This window comes from Pongo abelii, chromosome 14, assembly GCF_028885655.2.
Source record: "Pongo abelii isolate AG06213 chromosome 14, NHGRI_mPonAbe1-v2.0_pri, whole genome shotgun sequence".
Taxonomy (NCBI): domain Eukaryota; kingdom Metazoa; phylum Chordata; class Mammalia; order Primates; family Hominidae; genus Pongo; species Pongo abelii.
In genome coordinates, this window is record NC_071999.2 from 119,674,829 (window position 1) to 119,694,131 (window position 19,303).

Below are 19,303 nucleotides of genomic sequence, written 5' to 3' on the forward strand. Positions count from 1 at the left end.
AACAAAGACTCGAGTATTACAGGAAAAGTCGCCTTCACGGTGCCGTTTATAATGTTGAAAAATCTAGAGCATCCTCAATGTCGAACTCCAGGGCGGCCGCGCAATGGCATGTCCACGTTTGTGGGAGAAGAGTCGGCAGCCGGATGTGGCTGGTGACGTGGCGCCAAGTGAAAAGCTCACTCTAACCCGATTGTTTTTAAGAAGCTGAGGCTGGGCACCGTGGCTCACGCCTGTAATCTCAAAGTGATTTGGGAGGCCAAGGTCGGCAGATCACGAGGTCAGGAGATTGAGACCATCCTGGATAACACGGTGAAACCCCGTCTCTACTAAAAATAAAAAAAAAAATTAGCCGGGCATGGTGGCGGGCACCTGTAGTCCCAGCTACTTGGGAGGCTGAGGCAGGAGAATGGCGTGAACCCGGGAGGCAGAGCTTGCAGTGAGCCGAGATCGCGCCACTGCACTCCAGCCTGAGCAACAGAGCGAGACTCCGTCTCAAAAAAAAAAAAAAAGAAAAAAGAAAAAGAAGAAGCTGAACAGGCTGAAAACAGACTGGAAGGAAATGTGTGAACATACTTCTCTTTTTGTGTTTGTCTGCATTTTTCCAAAAGAGAGAGTTCTGTTTTGAAGCCATGGACGGATTTCCTTGTTAAAAGCTGTTGCCAAGCAGCCCTGATGGAGGAGGTGACAGCGGCTGACCACATGACCACGTAGCCGTGTTGCCGTGGGCACACGATGACCCAGGGCCAGGACGGACCCCACACGGAGGAGTGGCAGGGCCGCAGACAGAACACAGGACTCCGCTTCCCCCACCTCCCCGAGACGCCTCCCTTGCCTGGTTCAGTGAGTTCATGTGGCGAGAGTGTGCTGTTCGCCCCCAAACCCCGGTGGGCATCAGTGGATCAAGAGGCCTTGCTGAGACCCGAATTTTGGGGCCGCATCACCAACGCCTCTGATCCACGGTCTGGGGAGGGGCCTGGGAACCTGCATTTTAACGAGTCCCTGGTGATTCCGAGGCTGCTGGTCTGGGGACCCCACTCGGAACCACTGAGGCAGACGGTGCTCCTTCCAAACCTGCCGAGGATGAGACATTTACATGAAAACTAAACTCGGAACCTGCCGCAAGGCCACAGTGTGCTGCGAGCTGGGACAACTGTAAAAATAAACTAATCCAAGGAGCAGCTGTGCGTCCTGCTGCCAGGCACGCCCTTGTTCTGAGTCATCGGAGCCCACCCAGGAAGGAGCCGCTGTGTCCCCATGGCTGGTAAAGTGATCCCGGATGGCCCCAGAACTGCCCCAGCCAGAGGCCACCCACACCCCCCTGAACCCGGAGTGGACAGGCGCACCCTCAACTGTGCCGTGGGGATGGGGAGGACAGAGGAGCAGGCTGACCTCGGGGTTGGGGGACCAGCCTGGGGGCATTGTGCTCCCTCTGAAGGCTGCACCCCCAGCGAAGGGTCAGTGGCCCTACCTGCCTTCCACCGAGCGTCTCTGGGCACGTCCCCTCTGCTATGACTTGGCGGCCCGTGGAGGGCTGCGCTCCCTTCACCCAAGGAGGTTGAACTTCTCAGAGCCTGTCACACGTTTTGTGACATGCTCTCTGGGCGTTTCAGTCGTCTTAATGACTTTGCAGGTGAGTCATTCGGATGACTGAACCATGCTGACTGCTTGCGGTGGGGACATTCTGATCATCTGAATAAAGGCCACCAGGCTCAGCTACGTGTGACGTCAATCCGCCCCTTCCCACATCCCTCGCTGATGGCTTCTGAGCCCCACTATCCAAATAGAAAGATGAAAAACAGAGCTGGAATTAAACCAGCTCATCCTCCTGCCTTGTTAGGAGGCGAGTTTGGATGAAGAGAATAATGGAGCTCCACGCTGATTTCTAAATTCCCATTGCCCTGGCCTCAGGTAGTGGGCAGCTTGGTGACGGGACCACTCCCCACACTCGGAGCCCCATGTCGAGGCTGAGCGCCTGTTCTGGGTGGTGGGGCCGTGTCCGTGGATCCTCATAGGTTGGACTTGCTGCATGTCCTCCTTATGAGTCATAGTGGCTCAAAATCCAGTTTAGCTCTTCCACGGCACATCTAAGTCTGTAACCACTTATGAGGTCAGGGTGTCATGAAGACCTGGCCAGCAACCAGAGGTGAGCGTGGAGGACGTACTTGGCTGCCCGGTCCAGCTCTTCAGCTGTCACAGCCGGCTTTTACCCCACAGCGTGATCATCTGAGACATGTTTTCACTCACAGAGATCAGGATGCTCTTCTGGGTTTATTGGCTGAGGGTTAGGGGATTCGGCCAGAGCTAGAAAGTCCTCTTTGGGGTGAGCCCCGCCTTGCTGAGGTGTCCTCAGCCATGGACCTGTGGCTGTCAGAGGTGTCCGCGGTTCAGGATGACACTCTTGGGCGGGAGCGAGAGGGGTTTCCACAGCCCCCTTCACAGAGCCTTTGTGTTTTGCAATCATCATGAACCAAGTTCTTCCCCGAGTCTGGCCTGGCCACCCCCCTGCTCCCTGCTGTCCTGCCATCCCCCTGGGCTGCCCCTTCTCATCACAAAGTCCTGCGCCCGCTGCCCACTATTGTGCTCATCCTCTCTGGTCCCCGCCCCTCGTGGTAGCCCCAGAGGTGCTGCTGTCTTTGGGTTCCTTGAACCTGCGTGTGGTTCCTTCTTCTGAGGTCTACTCCCGGCTCACTGTGTTCTGTGCTCTGGGCTTCACTGGTTGGGGGATTCTGGGAGCCCCCGGCTCAGCGTGTGCTGCTGCTGCTGGCACGTCCCAGGTGACTACTGTCACAGCACTATAATTTTCTTTTTTTTTTTGGGGGGAGGGTACGGAATCTCACTCTGTCGCCCAGGCTGGAGTGCAGTGGCGCGATCTGTGCTCACTGCAAGCTCCGCCTCCCGGGTTCAAGCCATTCTCCTGCCTCAGCCTCCCGAGTAGCTGGGACTACAGGTGCCCGCCACCACGCCCGGCTAATTTTTTGTATTTTTTAGTAGAGACGGGGTTTCACGTGTTAGCCAGGATGGTCTCGATCTCCTGACCTCGTGATCCACCCACCTCTGTCTCCCAAAGTGCTGGGATTACAGGCGTGAGCCACCGCGCCCGGTCCACAGCACTATAATTTTCTAAGATCCAGTGCACTTTTAAACAAGTCACCTCTGTTTTTGCCCAGCTCCCCACTAGAGCAGAGACCCTCCGTGGGCGGGACCGTGTTGGTTCTGATCTCTACTTTCCCGAGTCCAGAGCAGCGTTGGGCACAGCTGGGCGGGCTGGCAGCAGACCCCTGGGTGGCGAACAGCCCCCGTGGAGGCTCGGTTCACCCACCGCCAACAGCGACCCCCAGAGGCTCGGTTCACCCACCGCCAACAGCGCCCCGCGGAGGCTCGGTTCACCCACCGCCAACAGCGACCCCCGTGGAGACTCGGTTCACCTACCGCCAACAGCGACCCCCGGAGGCTCGGTTCACCCACTGCACAACCCCTTTTCTCTCCTCGCCACCCCCTTTTCTGCCAGCTCCAGCCTCCACCCTGCTTGCCCACTCCACACCCAACCTCGCTGTGCCCTTCAGCCTGGAACAGCCTCGCTGCCTCCCTGACGAGCTCCTATTCATCCTTCACAACCCGGCTCAGATGCCCCCACCTCAGGGAGCCTTTCCCAGAGGCCCAGCTCTGTGAGCCCCACCGTGGCCCGCACAGACCTCTGTGTCCCCACAAAGGGGAACAGCATGGACGCCAGGAAAGCCCCCAAGTCATGGACTGAGAGGGGGGCCCAGGACTTTTGGCGACTCCTGCACGGGGCTCTGCGCGTCTCCCAAGGCGCCCTGTGATCGGGGGCTTCACTTGCTGCGAAGGTGGGCCCCCCGCCCTTTCCCACCCCTGCTGCACACCTTGCTGCTGAGTGAACGGGTCCTCATGCGCCGGAGCCAAAGCTGCCCGTTGGGCCGTCAGCCCCGCCCCTCAAAGCCTCCTGCAAAGGCCCCTGGTCAGAGCTGCGCTGGCCGAGTCTGCGCTGCCCTGTGTGACCGCTGCCTGCCCAGCAGTGCGGGGCGAGACCAGGCCTCCCTCGGCGTCCCTTCAGCACTTGGCCGAGCTGCAGAACTCACAGGGAATGGAATGTCTTCCTCCCAGGGGCCAGTATAAACAGCAGGGTGCCCGGCTTTCCTAATTTAGTCGTTGGTGGCTCTGGCCAGCCAGAGAGGTCGTTTGAAAATACAGTGAGACTAGAGGCCATCACAGTGCAGGAGACACACCCGGGCCCACCTTGACATGGACAGCAGTGCCCGTTGGCAGGTTCTTTGCTGGGGACCTTCTGGCCAGCAGGGCCTGGAGGTCACTGTTCTGCCCAGTCAGTGGCTGTGCTGGGCTCGCCTGAGCCTGGCCCTGCTCGGAAGGCCCTCGGGCAGGGAACACCCTCAGCCGCGGTTTCCTCCTCTGAGAGAAGGGCAGGGCCGGTTTCATGTGGCAGCTGGGCCTGCAACTGTCTGGCTGTTCCAGGAGCCTGCTCAGAACACGGACCAGCCTCAGCCATGTCACACACATCCCTGTGCCAGCCTCCACATGTTTCTGACAGGGACACTTGGATGCCCTCGGCCAACAGCGCTTAGAAAACATGTCCTGGGCCTCCATCAACACCAGAGGCCTGCACTGCCATTTCCTGCCCCTCTGCGGATGAGCCTGGAGCCGCCCCCTCTTCCTTCCCTTGGCAGCTTGGCCCCCACCCTCCCTGCCCTCTGCCCCTGGCCTTCCTGCCCTCTGCAGCTCAGTCCCTGGCTTCCCTGCCCTCTGCGGCTCAGTCCCGGCCTCCCCGATATGCTCTCAGGGCACTACGGGCCTGTCTGGGGGACGCATCCTGGCTGTGGCTCCGTCTGTGCCTGTGGAACTGCTCATGTCGCTCTGGTGCCAATGCTCGTCTCCCAGGGGCAGGGCCACGTGCCTCTGCACATCTCCCTGAGTGCGCTGAGCGGGGGTCTTCTGTCTTTTGTTGTTTTTTTTTTAGATGGAGTCTCTCTCTGTCACCCAGGCTGGAGTGCAATGGCGTGATCTCGGCTCACTGCAAGCTCCGCCTGCCGGGTTCAAGCCATTCTCCTGCCTCAGCCTCCCAAGTAGCTGGGATTACAGGGGCCCACCACCACGCCCAGCTAATTTTTGTATTTTTTTAGCGATAAGGTTTCACCATGTTGGCTAGGCTGGTTTCGAACTCCTGACCTCATGATCCATGCCCCTCAGCCTCCCAAAGTGCTGGGATTACAGGCTTGAGCCACCATGCCCAGCTCAGCCTCTTCTGTTTTTATGGCTGCTTGTTCTGTGCCCATTTTCCCCTGAAGCTATGAAGATCAGGAAGGGTGACACCTCCCTAGGTAGCCAGCGCCCAGCAACCCCCTGGGGCAGGCGAGGAGAGGGGAGTGGCCGTTTAGCAGCTGCGGTGGCAGAGCCCCTTCCACAGCTCATGGACAGAGACACTGGGGCTGCACCTTTGGGCTCCTGGGGTTCTTGCTAGTCAGCCTAGAGGGATGAGAGCCCTTCTGGAGATGCGGACCTGCCAGTGTCCGGGCCGGGCAGGGTGAGAGACGCCTGCCCGCAATGTGGTCCCCAAGCAGAGTGTGGACCTGGAAAGGGTTTAACCAAAGGCATTGAAAAAGTGGCCTCCATGGCCGAGCTGCTCTACTGATGACAGGAAACGTTCTGCCCAGAGGCCAGGCAGGCGTGGGCTCAGTGGCCGGCTCCAGGCGACCAGGCAGGGTCCGCTGAATTAGTGTTATAAAAAGAGAAGGGCTGGGTGCGGTGGCTCATGCCTGTAATCCCAGCACTTTGGGAGGCCAAGGCAGGTGGATCACGAGGTCAGGAGTTTGAGGCCAGTCTGGCCAACATGGTGAAACCGCATCTCTACTAAAAACACAAAAATTAGCTGTGCTTAGTGGTGTGCACCTGTAGTCCCAGCTACTCAGGAGGCTAAGGCAGGAGAATCACTTGAACCCGGGAAACAGAGGTTGCAGTGAGCTGAGATCGTGCCACTTCACTCCAGCCTGGGTGACAGAGTGAGACTCCATCTCTAAAAAAAAAAAAAAAAAGAGAGAGAGAGAGAGAGAAGCAAGCTCGCAAACGGATTCATCTAAATCAGCCTGAAGTCTAAACATGTGTGTGTTACTGACATGCTCATATTCCACATGGCACATGTTCCTAGAGTGTGACTTCTGTGTGGTGTGTTTGTGAGGACACACATGTCCTTTCTCAGCCATGATTGGAACTCTCCATCCCAAGTCCTGGCTTCAGACCTCATATCCGTGGGCCTGAGAGAAAGGTGTCTGCCAATAGCTTCAGGCTGAGAATGGGCATATTCTGGACCCCACCTGCCTCTGAAGCATCTTTGTCTGCCATCTGGGAGTGAGAGGCACTCATCCTCCTGCCTGCCCCTTCCTGGTGCCTGATGTCTTGCAAGAGATGCGGATCCACAGGGATGTGCAACGCTGATGCTCCCAGAGAAGAACCCCTGGGGAGCTACACCTTGCTGGGCCTAAGAGGTTGTAAAATGTGCCCTCTTTTCCTTCCTTCCCTCCCTTCCTTCCTTCCTTTCTTCCTTTCTTCCTTCCCCTTTCCCTTCCCCTTCCCTTCTCTTCTTTTCCTTCCTTCCCTTCCTCCTTCCTTCCTTCTTCCCTCCCTCCCTCCCTTTCTTTTTTCCCAAACTCTTTTTTCTTTCTTTTTTTTTTTTTCAGGGTCTTACTGTGTTACCCAGTCTGGAGTGCAGTGATGTGATCTCGACTCACGGCAACCTCAACCTCTCAGGCTCTGGCAATCCTCCCACCTCAGTCTCCCAAGGAGCTGGGACTACAGGCGCCAACACCACACCCAGCTAATTTTTGTATTTTTTTTTTTTCTTTTTTTTTTTTGTAGAGATGGGGTTTTGCCATGTTGCCCAGGCTGGTCTCAAACTCCTGAGCTCAAGCGATCCTCCCGCCTCAGCCTCCCAAAGTGCTGGGATTACAGGCCTGAGCCACTGCATCTGCCACACCTTATTTCATAACAATGTCTTGGAGAAAGAAAAATAAAAACTCCATCACTTAAACTATGGACACCATAAAATATAAGAAGCGCCACAATTTCAGAAAAATTAAATATGAAAATGCATCCTGGAATGAAATATTGCATCGCTGCTCTGTAGGGAGAGACTAAGTCCTTTTCAGAAGAGCTGGGGAGCAACACTGGAAGTTGCCATAAGAGCAGGTGTTTGCAAATGCCACTCACGCGATGGAAACCACTGAGAGCCACATCCACAGGGTATTTGAATTATGGCACAGGAGTACAATGGAATACTAGGCAGCAGTTAAAAAGGCAGAGATTGGTCTATGTATGGTGATACAGAATAATATTTTAAAACCTAGTTTAATGAAAACAGCCAAAAGCAAACCATGACATATACCATGCTTCCTGTTTGGGGTAAGAAATCATGTGTGTAGCATAGCACGCACATGCAGGTGTGTCTCACGTACAGGTGCACAGCCAGGGTGTGTGTGTGGAGGAGGCTCCTGGGAGGAGAGCGTGGCCTTGTTATCTCACATATGCAGGTGTGTCTCACACAGGCGCACGCACAGCCTGGGGTGTGTGTGTGGAGGAGGCTCCTAGGAGGAGGCTTAGGCGACCGAGGCCGTGTTATCTGGGTGGTTGGAAGCAGCTTTCCCCAGACACCGCCTTTAACATTGTTTGGATTTGTGAAGCTGTGCACACGTCACTTTTATAGCAAAAATGAAACCTGCCGGTGCCGTTTTAAACAGCAGAGTTGGCACAGTGTCCCCTCAGTGCTTTCTATGGCTTTTTCTTTTCAACTTTTGGGTCTCTCTGTAACAGGAAAGTGAAGCAAGGCACTGCCAGCTTTTGTTTACGATGCTTGTGGATTTTGTGTTTGTGTGTTTTAATCTAAAATCAGTTTGTAAATAGACTCACTTTCTGATTCTCACGGAGGGGTTTGATTTGCGGATGGAGACCGAGTCCACCCTGTTTGAATCCAGCCGCGCCCTGCTCATGCGAGCTGGCCTTCTCTTCCATACAGCAGGGTGGAGAGGGAAGCCACTTTCCAGTAAGCTGGCAAAACGGGTACTACGACTGTGTTACTTATGCTAGCAACAGTTCCGACTTACCTTAATTGGGTTTCTTTTCCTGAAAGGTAATTCTCGGTTAATTTCCCCACACCCACGGGTCCTGGGCCCACGCTGCATGGACGTGTGTGACGTGAGGCCCTTTGCCCCGGTGTGCCTGTCTCTCTGGTTCTTCTGACTGAAAGCACCAGTAGCAGCATGGTTAGTCCAGTTATTTGGAAGCTCAGCACAGAGCCACATTGCAGCAGCATAGAAGGCCACGGATTCCTCCATCAGCATGGACTACACTTCCCACAAAACAAACGGGGCATCTCTATGGAAAAAGCAAAGTGTATCCCTATCCCCGGGACATCCCTACCCCTGGGACACCCCTACCCCTGGGACCCGCCCACCCCCGAGACACGCCCACCCCGGGACACCTCTACACCCGGGACATGCCCACCCCTGGGACAACCCTACCCCCGGGACACGCCCACCCCTGGGACATGCCTACCCCTAGGGCACCCCTAGCCCCCCCCGACACGCCTACCCCCGAGACATCCCTACCCCCAGGACATGCCTACCTCCCCCCGACACTCCTACCCCAGGGACACGCCTATCCCCAGGACAGACCCACCCCCGGGACACGCCTACCTCCGGGACACCACTAACCCGGGGAAAGGCCTACCCCCGGGACACACCTACCCCCGGGACACACCTACCTGCGGGACTCATCCACCATTGGGACACCCCTACCCCCAGGACACGCCTACCCCCAGACAACCCTACCCCCGGGACACGCCCATCCCCGGGACATGCCACCCCCAGGACACCCCTACGAGGGGCACGCCCACCCCCGGGACACGCCCATCCCCGGGACACGCCCACCCCCAGGACACTTCTACCCCGGGACACACCCACCCCCAGGACACCCCTACCCACCCCCCCGGGGACACGCCCATCCCCGGGATACGCCCACCCCCAGGACACCTCTACCCCCGGGACACGCCTACCCCCGGGACACACCTACCCGGGGGACTCACCCACCATTGGGACACCCCTACCCCCAGGACACGCCTACCCCCAGACAACCCTACCCCCAGGACACGCTCATCCCCGGGACATGGACACCCCCGGGACACCCCTACCAGGGGCACGCCCACCCCTGGGACACGCCCACCCCCGGGACACGCCCACCCCCAGGACACCTCTACCCCCGGGACACGCCCACCTCCAGGACCCCACCCCCACCCCCCCGGGGACACACCCATCCGCGGGATACACCCATCCCCGGGATATGCCCACCCCCAGGACACCTCTACCCCTAGGACACGCCCACCCCCGGGACACGCCTATCCCCGGGACATCCCTACCCCCGGGACACGCCTGCTCCTTGCACTGAATGAATGCAGGGGTCGTTTCCATCAAGGGGAGGCGGCCGGGTAGTGAGGCGCCTGGAAGTGGCTGGCAGGGCTGGTCCGGGAAGCCTGGACCCAACGCGCCTGGGAGTTGGGAGTCTGTGGCCCCTACCTGTGAAGTCCGCCAGCCTCTCTTGCCAGTCCACTCACACAGGAATCCTAAGTGGGAGCTAAAGACGTCACCACTTTCCCCTTTCAAATCATCCCATAGAAGAAGACGACAAAGCCTGTAGGGTTAGGGCTTGTATTTTGGATGCCCGCAGAGATTCCAACCAACCAGGCTTTCTGCCCCGCCGCCTCCTCTCCCTGAGGCTGGGGCTTCCCCTGGGATTCCGACTCTGCCCAGAGGCGAGCCCTTTAATGAAATCACAACAAAAAGAGAGGCCCTAGCCAAGCAGCCAAGCACAGCGGTAAACATCAGTCAACTGCTGTTTTATTCACACCAGATGCTGCATGGAAAAATCACGTCCAAATTTATTTTAAACAAGAGCAAGCGATCTCTTTTCCAAGACTCTCTGAGAGAGAACCTCATCGCAGGGACAGCGCTTCCTCGTCAGCGAGCCCGGCGGGGCAGGCGCGGAAGGGAAAGGCCTTCTCTGCATTTGGACCTGGCCCACTAAGGCAGACCACAGAGACACGCTGGAGCTGGCAGGAGGCCATTTATGTTCTGGTTTTCTCCGTGAGTTGTTTCAAAATGGGATTGATCTTAAAATCTAGTGTGATTAAAAAGGTGGGTGGGGTTAAGAGCAATGCTGCTATATGTGTCCCGTAGGCCCCAGTGTGGACTGTTTCTCTGTCCACGAACACACGACCCACTGTGGACATGGGAGGGTGGGGGGTGGAGGGAGGCGGTGCATTGGCCCTCACGGGGAAACGCACGCCTGGAGGCAGAGGCAGGATGGAGGGTCTGCAGCGGGGGGCCTGCTGGAGGCCACCACCGCAGTTAGTGTTGTTGAAGTGAGTGAGTAAACAGCATTAGCTCTGCGACAGAATAAAATACACTGCCTGTCCAGGAGACTGCGGGTGAGTGCCACGCATGGAGGTCCAAGTGCGGCAAATCCACGCAGTGTCAACGTTGATGGTGGAGGACGGAAAATATTCTCGCAGGACAAACAATGTATTTTATGCAACAGTTAGGATTCTGAAATTGGAAATAGAGAGTTAGATGTGGCCAGTCAGGCATAGACTGCAGTGGAGCCTCACAGAGACACCCTCACCCAGGGGGCTGCGAGAGGACACTGTGGGCCCCGGGGTGGAATCGGCTTTCTAGGGGGAAAGTGGCAGAAACGCCTTTACTTCTCCTCTGTGGACAGGCAGTAGAGAGCCGCGCCCAGGTCCTCCAGCTTCTCCTTGTCCTCCAGGTCCTGGTACAAGCCTTTGGGAACGAGGTCCAGGCCATACAGCAACCCGAACAGGCAGCCTGCAATGGTGCCCGTGGCCGCGCTCTCCCCTGAAACGCAAAGGCAGCAGTCGCAGTGGGCTCCACCTGACCAGGGTCTCCGCAAGACCCCCTGGGGCTGGCCACCCCTAAGGTGGGCCAAACCCCAATTCTGCTGGGGGCAGCTGATAAAAGGGACAGGCAGGCTGGCGCGGTGGCTTATGCCTGTCATCCCAGCTACACAGGAGGCTGAGACGGGAGATTCTCTTGAACCCGGGAGGCAGAGGTGGCAGTGAGCCGAGATTGCCTCTCTGCACTCCAGCCCGAGTGACAGAGTGAGATCCTGTCTCAAAAAAAAAACAAACCCAAAAACAAATGGGAGGGGGAAAGGCGCTTCCCTTCTCCCTCCCTGGAGCAGGCATCTGTGTGAAGCAGTGTTTCAGCACCAACAGTCAGTGAGGCGCCAGGACGGTGCAGAAGGACGGCGGAGGGAGGGGAGCCCGAGGCCGCATGGTCCCACCCTTGAGCTGGGGTCATGGAGGAAATCCCTCCAGGGGCTGAGCCAGCTCTGTGCAGAGGCTTCCTGACCAAACGGGGCCACATTTGTGTTTTCCCAGCTCATGTCTGTGGTCAAGCTCAGCTCCAAGCCTCACTGAAGGGAGGCAATTTCAGCCAGTCTCACAGAACCATAACAGCTGCTCCCACAAGGCACCAGGTTGACCTTACGGGTAGGAGCTGCCTGGAGCTGCCACAGCCACTCTGCTGGGCTTCCTCCTCTCCCCCCATGGACAGAGATGGCCAGGGCGGCACACAGCCAGCACGGATGGAGCAGGATGCGAGCCCAGGACCTAACTCCAGGCCGCAGTCTGCGACTTTGCACAGAGGCTGCAGAGCAAAGGACAAGATGACGGTGACCTTGGAACAGAACCCTGTGAAGGTGGCTAGCCGGAGGCAGCAGTGGCAAGGGCAGGAGGCTCCACACCCCCACACCCCACCTCCCCACACCCCACCTACTCCAAGGCTGCACTGCCCTCCAGGCTCGTGGACCAGGTGAGAGACTCTTGGTCTGCTGGAGCTCACAGCAGGCACCTGCAGCCGCACCTGTATCCTGTAATGTCCTCACAGGAGCACGCTTAGGTCAGCAGATGTACCCTGGAGCCTGTGCCCTCCCAAAGCGGGTTCCAGAAAGGAAGAGACGGACGCACATGCTGGAGCTCAGGAGGTGGCCCCTGAATGCCTGCAGTCCTAGGACACTCCGAGGGGGTGCTTCAGGAGAAGGGCACTACCCTCCAGGAAGCCACGGCCATTAAGGAACATCTTACCTCCATGAAACATGGCCCGGTGACACAGCTCAGTCCAGCTGTTTCCTGCTGCAAGGAGGGCGTCGTAGGCTATCATGGGGGCGTCATGGCCTCGTCTTCCCCCTCGACCTTCTGAGCTCCACTTCCTGTAGGTCTGACAAGAGAGCCGTGGGTCAGGGACATGTGCCCAAGTGGAGCCACTTCTGGGTACATTACAGCACAAGCTTTCTAGGCCCCTCCTAGTGAACTGCCATTCCATCCATCCACGTTTTCTGGGCCCCTCCTAGTGAACTGCCATTCCATCCATCCACCCTTTTCTTTTTGAGATGGAATCTGGCTCTGTCCCCCAGGCTGGAGTGCAATGATGCAATCTCAGTTCACTGCAACCTCTGCCTCCCAGGTTCAAGCGATTCTCCTGCCTCAGCCTCCTGAGTAGTTGGGATTACAGGCGCACACCAGCACACTTGGCTAATTTTTTGTATTTTTAGTAGAGATGGGGTTAGTCACCCACCCCACCCATCCATTCACCCATCCATTCATCTATCCACCCATCCACCCACCCATTCATTCACCCTCCACTCATCCATCCACCCATCCATTCATCCATTCACCCACCCATTTATCAACCCATCCATTCACCCACCCTTCCACCACCCACCCACCCACCCATCCATATACCCACCCACCCATCAATTCACCCATCCACTCATCCATCCACCCACCCATTCATCCATTCACCCACCCATTCATCCATCCACCCATCCATTCATCCATTCACCCTCCCATTTACCTACCCATTAATTCACCCACCCTTCCACCACCCACCCACCCATCCATATACCCACTCACCCATTCACCCATCTACTCATCCATCCACCCACCCACCCACCCAGCCATCTCACCCATTCACCCATCCACACATCCATTCACCTATCCACCGACCCATCCACTCATCCATCTACCCATCCATTCATCCATTTATCCACACATTTACCTACCCATCCATTCACCCACCCTTCTACCTACCTGCCCTTCCATCCACCTACCCAACCACCCATCCATATACCCACCCACCCCCCCATGCACCCATCCATTCACCTGTCCACCCGTTCATCCACCCATCTATTCATCCATTCACCCACCCATTTACCTACCCATCCATTCACGCACCCTTTCACCCACCCGCCCTTCCATCCACCCACCCATCATCCAAAATCCATCCATCCATCCACCCATCCACCTACCCACCCACCCATCCATCCACTTGCTATGCACTTATTGAGCAACACTGGTGTGCCAGACATTGCCCCAGTGCCAGGACAAGGCTTACCTTTTCCCTCTCTTCTGCGTCATAATTGTCAGGGAAGATGGCTTTATTTTCTGAGTCTTTACTGATTTTCCTCTCCTCCAAATAAAATTGCCATTTAGCTTCAAAGTAAAACCAGTGCTCCTGGTATTCTAAACATAAAGAACAGGGTGAGCTGAATACAATGGCATCCATGGAGTGGGGCGGAGGGCCCTGGGGCAGGTGCAGGGAGTGGGGGGTGGGGAGGGTAGGGGTGTGTGTGTTGGGGGGGGTGGGGAAGTGGTGATGTCCCCTTTACCCAGCTGCAGGCATGTGGAGAAGCCGAGCACCTGTCCTGGAGTAAACAACTGAGCGACTGTCCAGAATTACCAACATGCTGACGTTTGTAGCTGCTTTTTTTCTTTCTTTCTTTTTTTTTTCTTGAGACGAAGTCTCCCTCTTGTCCCCCAGGCTGGAGTGCAGTGGCGCGATCTCGGCTCACTGCAACCTCCGCCTCCCGAGTTCAAGCGATTCTCCTGCCTCAGCCTCCTGAGTAGCTGGGATTACAGGCGCCCACCACCACACCCGGCTAATTTTTGTATTTTTAGTAGAGACGGGGTTTTACCATGTTGGTCAGGCTGATCTCAAACTCCTGACCTCAGGTGATCCACCTGCCTCGGCCTCCCAAAGTGTTGGGATTACGGGCATGAGCCACCGCGCCCGGCCTCTTCTTTCTTTCTTTCTTTCTTTTTTTTTTTTTTTTTTGAGACGGAGTCTCTCTCTGTTGCCCAGGCTGGAGTGCAGTGGCACCATCTTGGCTCACTGCAACTTCCGCTTCCGGGGTTCAAGCGATTCTCCTGCCTCAGCCTCCTGAGTAGCTGCGACTACAGGCACTCACCACCACGCCCAGCTAATTTTTGTATTTTTAGTAGAGATGGGGTTTCACCATATTGGCCGGGCTGGTCTCAAATTCCTGACCTCAAGTGATCCTCCCACCTCGGCTTCCCAAAGTGCTGGGATTACAGGCATGAGCCACGGCACCCAGCCTTTAGCTGCTTTGAAAGGACAGCAAGCAAGATGGAGATGGGGCAAAAGCATTCTCGTTACATTGTTGCATTAGCCCTGTGCCTGCAGAGCAAGGCGGGGCACGTTTCATTACTCCTAACTGAAATCCAAGCCCTGAATGCTCTAGGGACTTCTTGGAGGTCATCTGGCCAAGAGGACGCTGACTCAGAAGGGAGTCTGAACCTGCAGCTACACACCCTACAGACCACAGGGAATTGCCTTCCCCGCCGTAGAGCCAGGAGGCGTGCAGCTGCCCAGACCCAGGCCCCCGGCCCTCCTGCCTGCCTTACGGTGAGCACCCCTGCCCGCCACACCCCACCTCCTGCTCCCTGGCACTGCGGGAGCCACAGAGGGCGGGAGCTGTGCAGGCCGCTGGTGGCTGTCAGGCTCAAGGGACACGTGTGCCGATCACATGCGGTGACAGAGCACAGATCCTGTCTGCCTGGCCGTGGTTGGAGAGCTCAGGGTGCTGGAGAGCAGAGCTGGAGGGCTGCAGTGGGGAGGCCACGCTCCTGCCACAGAGCTCCAGGCCACAGGGAGGCCAGGAGGGCCCTGGACTGGGCCCTGGACGAGGCTCACAGGCACCCGCGACTCACAGGCCCTCCGAAACCCTGGGCCAACTTGATTTCACACAAGGAAAAGTCCAGCCCCTCAGGGTCTTGTTCAGCGACATGGAATTGGAAGTGAAAGACGCAAAAGTAAGAGGGCGGCGGCCACAGAGCATCCCAGAACCCGCGGGGCCCGAGACTCAGGGTGGAGCGTCCGTGAACCCACAGGGCCCGAGACTCCGGGTGGAGCGTCAGCGTGGACCTGGGCACAGACTCAAAGCACTGCCTCTCACCCGAGTCAGCCGGGGTTGGCCAATTCGGAAACAGACGTCCAAACACAAAAGCAGGGAGCTAATTTGTGAACTGTCCTCACTGCGGAGGGGCTGTGTCAGGCGGGCCAGTCAGAAGCCCAGAGCAGTGTTTCCGGAGGGTGCCTACGGGACTTAACGTTCTCTGGATGATTTTAGATGCTCTGTTAAAAAGGTTTCTGTGTCAAGGGAATTCATAAAACTCTGGGTTAAACAAATTTGAAATTACATAGATTTATTTGGAGGATTGTTTCTCAGAGCTTTAAACTGGTATCTGTGCATTTCAAATCCCTAAGAGAAAGAATAAAGCTTTCCGAAGAACAGTCGGAAACATTCCATGAATACAAAGGGGAGGTTTTGCTGGTCAGATACTTCCAACTGTTCTTCAGAAAATGCTTTGAGGAAAACCGTTTTGAATACCAGAGTTCTGGGAGAACATTCGTTAATATACTGTGAATTCAGTAATGGCGTGGCCCCATGCCTGACTGCTCACCTGTTTCTAAGGTGGGTCAGGGCAACTCTCCTGGGGTTAGGGAGATGACTTAGCCCCTGGCTGCAGACAACAACCTCAGCTGGAAAGAACCCGGCAGCACTGGCTTAGCCATCTCCCACCGCTCCCACACCAAGCAGTAAGAGAGATGAAACCACCGGAAATAAAGTGTGCTGTGGCCTGCCAGGTGTGCTCAGCAGTCACGCTTCCTGAGGACGGCCAGGCCACGGGGAGCACAGAGCAGCAACTCAAGGAGGTACCGACTGTGTGTGGACACTGACTTTTTTGCTCCCATCAGCACAGGCCTGGTGGCTGAGCAGCCCCTGAGCCACGTCCAGGCAGGTATCCATGCCTGCACCCCCGTGGAAAGCTGTGCACCAGACCCCCACAAGGCATTTCAGAACATGCGCCTGTGCCTTGCAGGGGAAATAAAGGGATTCACTGGTTTTTCTGTTTCTAGAAGACTTCAGACCAGGCAAGGTGGCTCACGCCTGGAATCCCAGCACTTGGGAGGCCAAGGCGGGCGGATCACTTGAAGTCAGGGTGACCTGGTGAAACCCCGTCTCTACTAAAAATACAAAAAACTAGCTAGGCGTGCTGGCGGGCGCCTGTAATCCCAGCTACTCGGGAGGCTGAGGCAGGAGAATTGCTTGAACCTGGGAGGCGGAGGTTGCAGTGAGCTGAGATTGCATCATTGCACTCCAGCCTGGGTGATGAGCCAGATTCCATCCCCCCCCAAAAAAATCAAGACTTCAGCCTGAGGCTGTTTTGAAAAATAAGCAAACCTGATCCTACATTCAAATCCTCCCTCTCCTTCTCCAGGACACACTGGATACATTATTTCCAATTTCCTCAACCATGCAAGGACGCCAAAGGCTGCATGAAGCTGCCTGTGCTCCCCCTGCCGCCCCCTCCCCTCTTAGACGGCACCTCCTGTGAGGTGGAAGAATCTTCCGGAACCGTCACGGATTTCCTAGTCCCATACCTGCTCTCCCTGCCTCTGGCCAGCCTCATGGGGCTCCTGAGGGAAGGGCCCAGCCCTGAGCTCGCCTAAACCGGCAGAAGCAGAGTTTTTCCAGGGGGCACCACGGGTCCCACTCACATCCCAAAGGCTGCCAGTCGCTTGGTGCCGCGGGCTGGGGTGGACGGGGACGGGTGGACCTGCTGGAGGCAAATGCCCCCGGCAGGCTCAGGTCTCTCTGAGGCTCTGGATGGGGAGGCAAAGCCTCCCAGGTCAGGGAAGAGGCAGACTGGTCAGGAGCAGCATGGGGCCCGCCTTGCGAGGCCAGCTCTGTTCACATGGCCCGGACAGGGCCCTCCCAGTTCCATCTAAGAGCGAAAGTGCCTTGAAGTATTTGGGGGCCCATGGAGGGGCTGGATCTGTCCAGATCTGCTCTGAGTGCGGCCTGGGGCCAGGGGAGCGGCTCACCTGCCGTGTGCCGGATGGTCTTCTTGCAGTACTCTTCTGCCAGCGGCACCGCCCGCAGCATGTCTCTCCCCCACTGGACCAGCGGCTTTCCTTGTGCGGCGAACGACACAAACAGGGCCGTGCACAGGGAGCCCAGGAAGCCTGGAGGGCGGGGAAGAGAGAGGGGCACCATCACCTGGGCCGCTTGGGAGGGCCTGGGGCCGCCCGCCACGCTGCGTGGGACCCCCGAAGAAGGGTTTGCTCGTTTTCCGTCTTTCCCATGTTCAGGTGCACAGTTCGGTGGCATTAACCACGTTCACACTGTGGACATTCTCCATCCTCTCTGGAACTCCCCATCTTCCCAAACCGTAGCTCTGTCCCCACTCCACTCACCCCACTGCCCTCCCCAGGCTCTGGCCGCCCCCAGTCGACTTTTCTGTCTCCGGATGTGACCGCTCTGGGTGCTTGATCCTCGTGGAACCACACACGATTTGTCCCTTTGTGGCGGGCGTGTTCCACTCAGGACGCATCCTCAGGTTCACTCGCGTGGCTCGCCACGGCTTCCCTTCCTCTCCGTGGCTGAATCGCATTCCGTGCGTGGACGAACGCATTTTGATTGCCCGTCATCTGTGTGTGGATGCATGAGCTGCCTCCACCTTTGGCTATTGGGAACACCGCCTCACGTAGACCGTTAGCGTCCGTGGCCGGGGATTATCAGTTAACGAGACTGCGCAGGAGGAAGGCTGAGGTGGGGGCTCTCCTGACTCGAGAGCAACCCCGCAGAGCTCTGGGTCCATTGTGCACACTCAGGCGTTTCCTGTGCGGGGCCGACTCATGCACGCTGCTGGTGCTTGGGGCTTTTCTCGCCTGACTTCTGGGCGTGCATTAGCAGCCGGCAAGCTCATCAGCACAGACAAGCTCAGAGCTCATCTTATAGGCACCGTCTCCCTTATTTTCTTTGGTATGTCAAATTTTACAACTGTTTACTGAAAAAGAAATGCATGTGAGTATATATATATTTAATAAAACACGGCTAAGGAATAAATTAAGTCCGGGAGGCCTGTCCTGGTCCATCTTCCAGGGCTGTGGGGAAAGATGGGACAGCGGCTTCTGGGGTACTGAGCTCACCCCGCAGTCCACACAGCCAGCCCTGCACCTCATGGAGCAGGTGGCACTGGGTGCGCAGCTCTCAGGGAACAGGGCCACGTCTGGCCCCGCCACGCTCCCATCCACCGTTGCACTGGCCTCATTCCGCTAGTGTGCAAACCATCAGACAGGAGCTCGGAAGAGACTGATCTGAATTACAATGATCCTGGCCATAACGAGGCTAACAATGCCCAGGGCTGGCAGGACAGTCCTGGAAATCCCGTGGTCACCGTCCGGGTGGAGACAGCCCTGGAGAGGCTGCCTCTTCCAAAGACATGAGCTCTCTCCTCTCACTGCCAGCTATCGTGGGGACCGCAGCCACCGTGGGTCAGTAGTGACAGGAGGCGAAGTGACGGCCACGGTACTCGTGATGTAGTTTCAGAGATGCAGTCGTGTGGGAGGACTGGTGACGGCTGTGGTACTCGTGATTTAGCACCAGAGATGCAGTCACACAGAAGGACCAGTGACAGCCGTGGTGACAGTACCAGTAGCAGCAGCAACAATGGTGGTGGTACTCGTGACGGTCGCAGTGGGAACAGTGTGGTGCCAGTGACTGCAGCAGTGGTTGTACTAGTGACGGTATCATGTGGAGGAACTGGTGATATCAGTGGTGACAGGACCAGTGGCAGCAGCCATAGTGGTGATGGCTGTACTGGTGATAAAAGCAGAGTGGTGGTAAAAGGCGTGGGTGGCACTAGTGGCGGGGGTGGCAGTGGCACTAATGGTGGGGGTGGCAGTGGCACTAGTGGTGGGGGTGGCAGTGGCACTAGTGGTGGCGGTGGCAGTGTTGCTAGCGACAGCAGCAGTAGGGATGGTGCGGTGTTGCTGATGGGAGCAGCCGTGGCGGTGGCAGTAGTTACAGTGTAAGTGGCTGTCCAGGGGAGCAGTGACCCCTG

General features: G+C 57.0%; 1 protein-coding gene across 2 annotated transcripts in view; it reads right to left on the bottom strand.

Moving 5' to 3' along the window:
- ADPRHL1 (ADP-ribosylhydrolase like 1) overlaps positions 1-19,303 on the bottom strand; it is a 48,794-nt gene that overhangs the window by 10,126 nt on the left and 19,365 nt on the right. The window contains exons 4-7 of one of the 2 annotated variants that reach the window (XM_054529299.2): positions 17,283-17,423; positions 13,488-13,615; positions 12,179-12,311; positions 10,775-10,928 (exon numbers count right to left, since the gene is read on the bottom strand). In XM_054529299.2, coding sequence (XP_054385274.2) covers positions 10,775-10,928; positions 12,179-12,311; positions 13,488-13,615; positions 17,283-17,423 — 556 coding nt within the window. Of the gene's footprint in view, positions 1-1,468; positions 1,503-10,774; positions 10,929-12,178; positions 12,312-13,487; positions 13,616-17,282; positions 17,424-19,303 lie in introns of those variants that run through there. The other variant, XM_024257684.3, reaches the window with a different exon arrangement.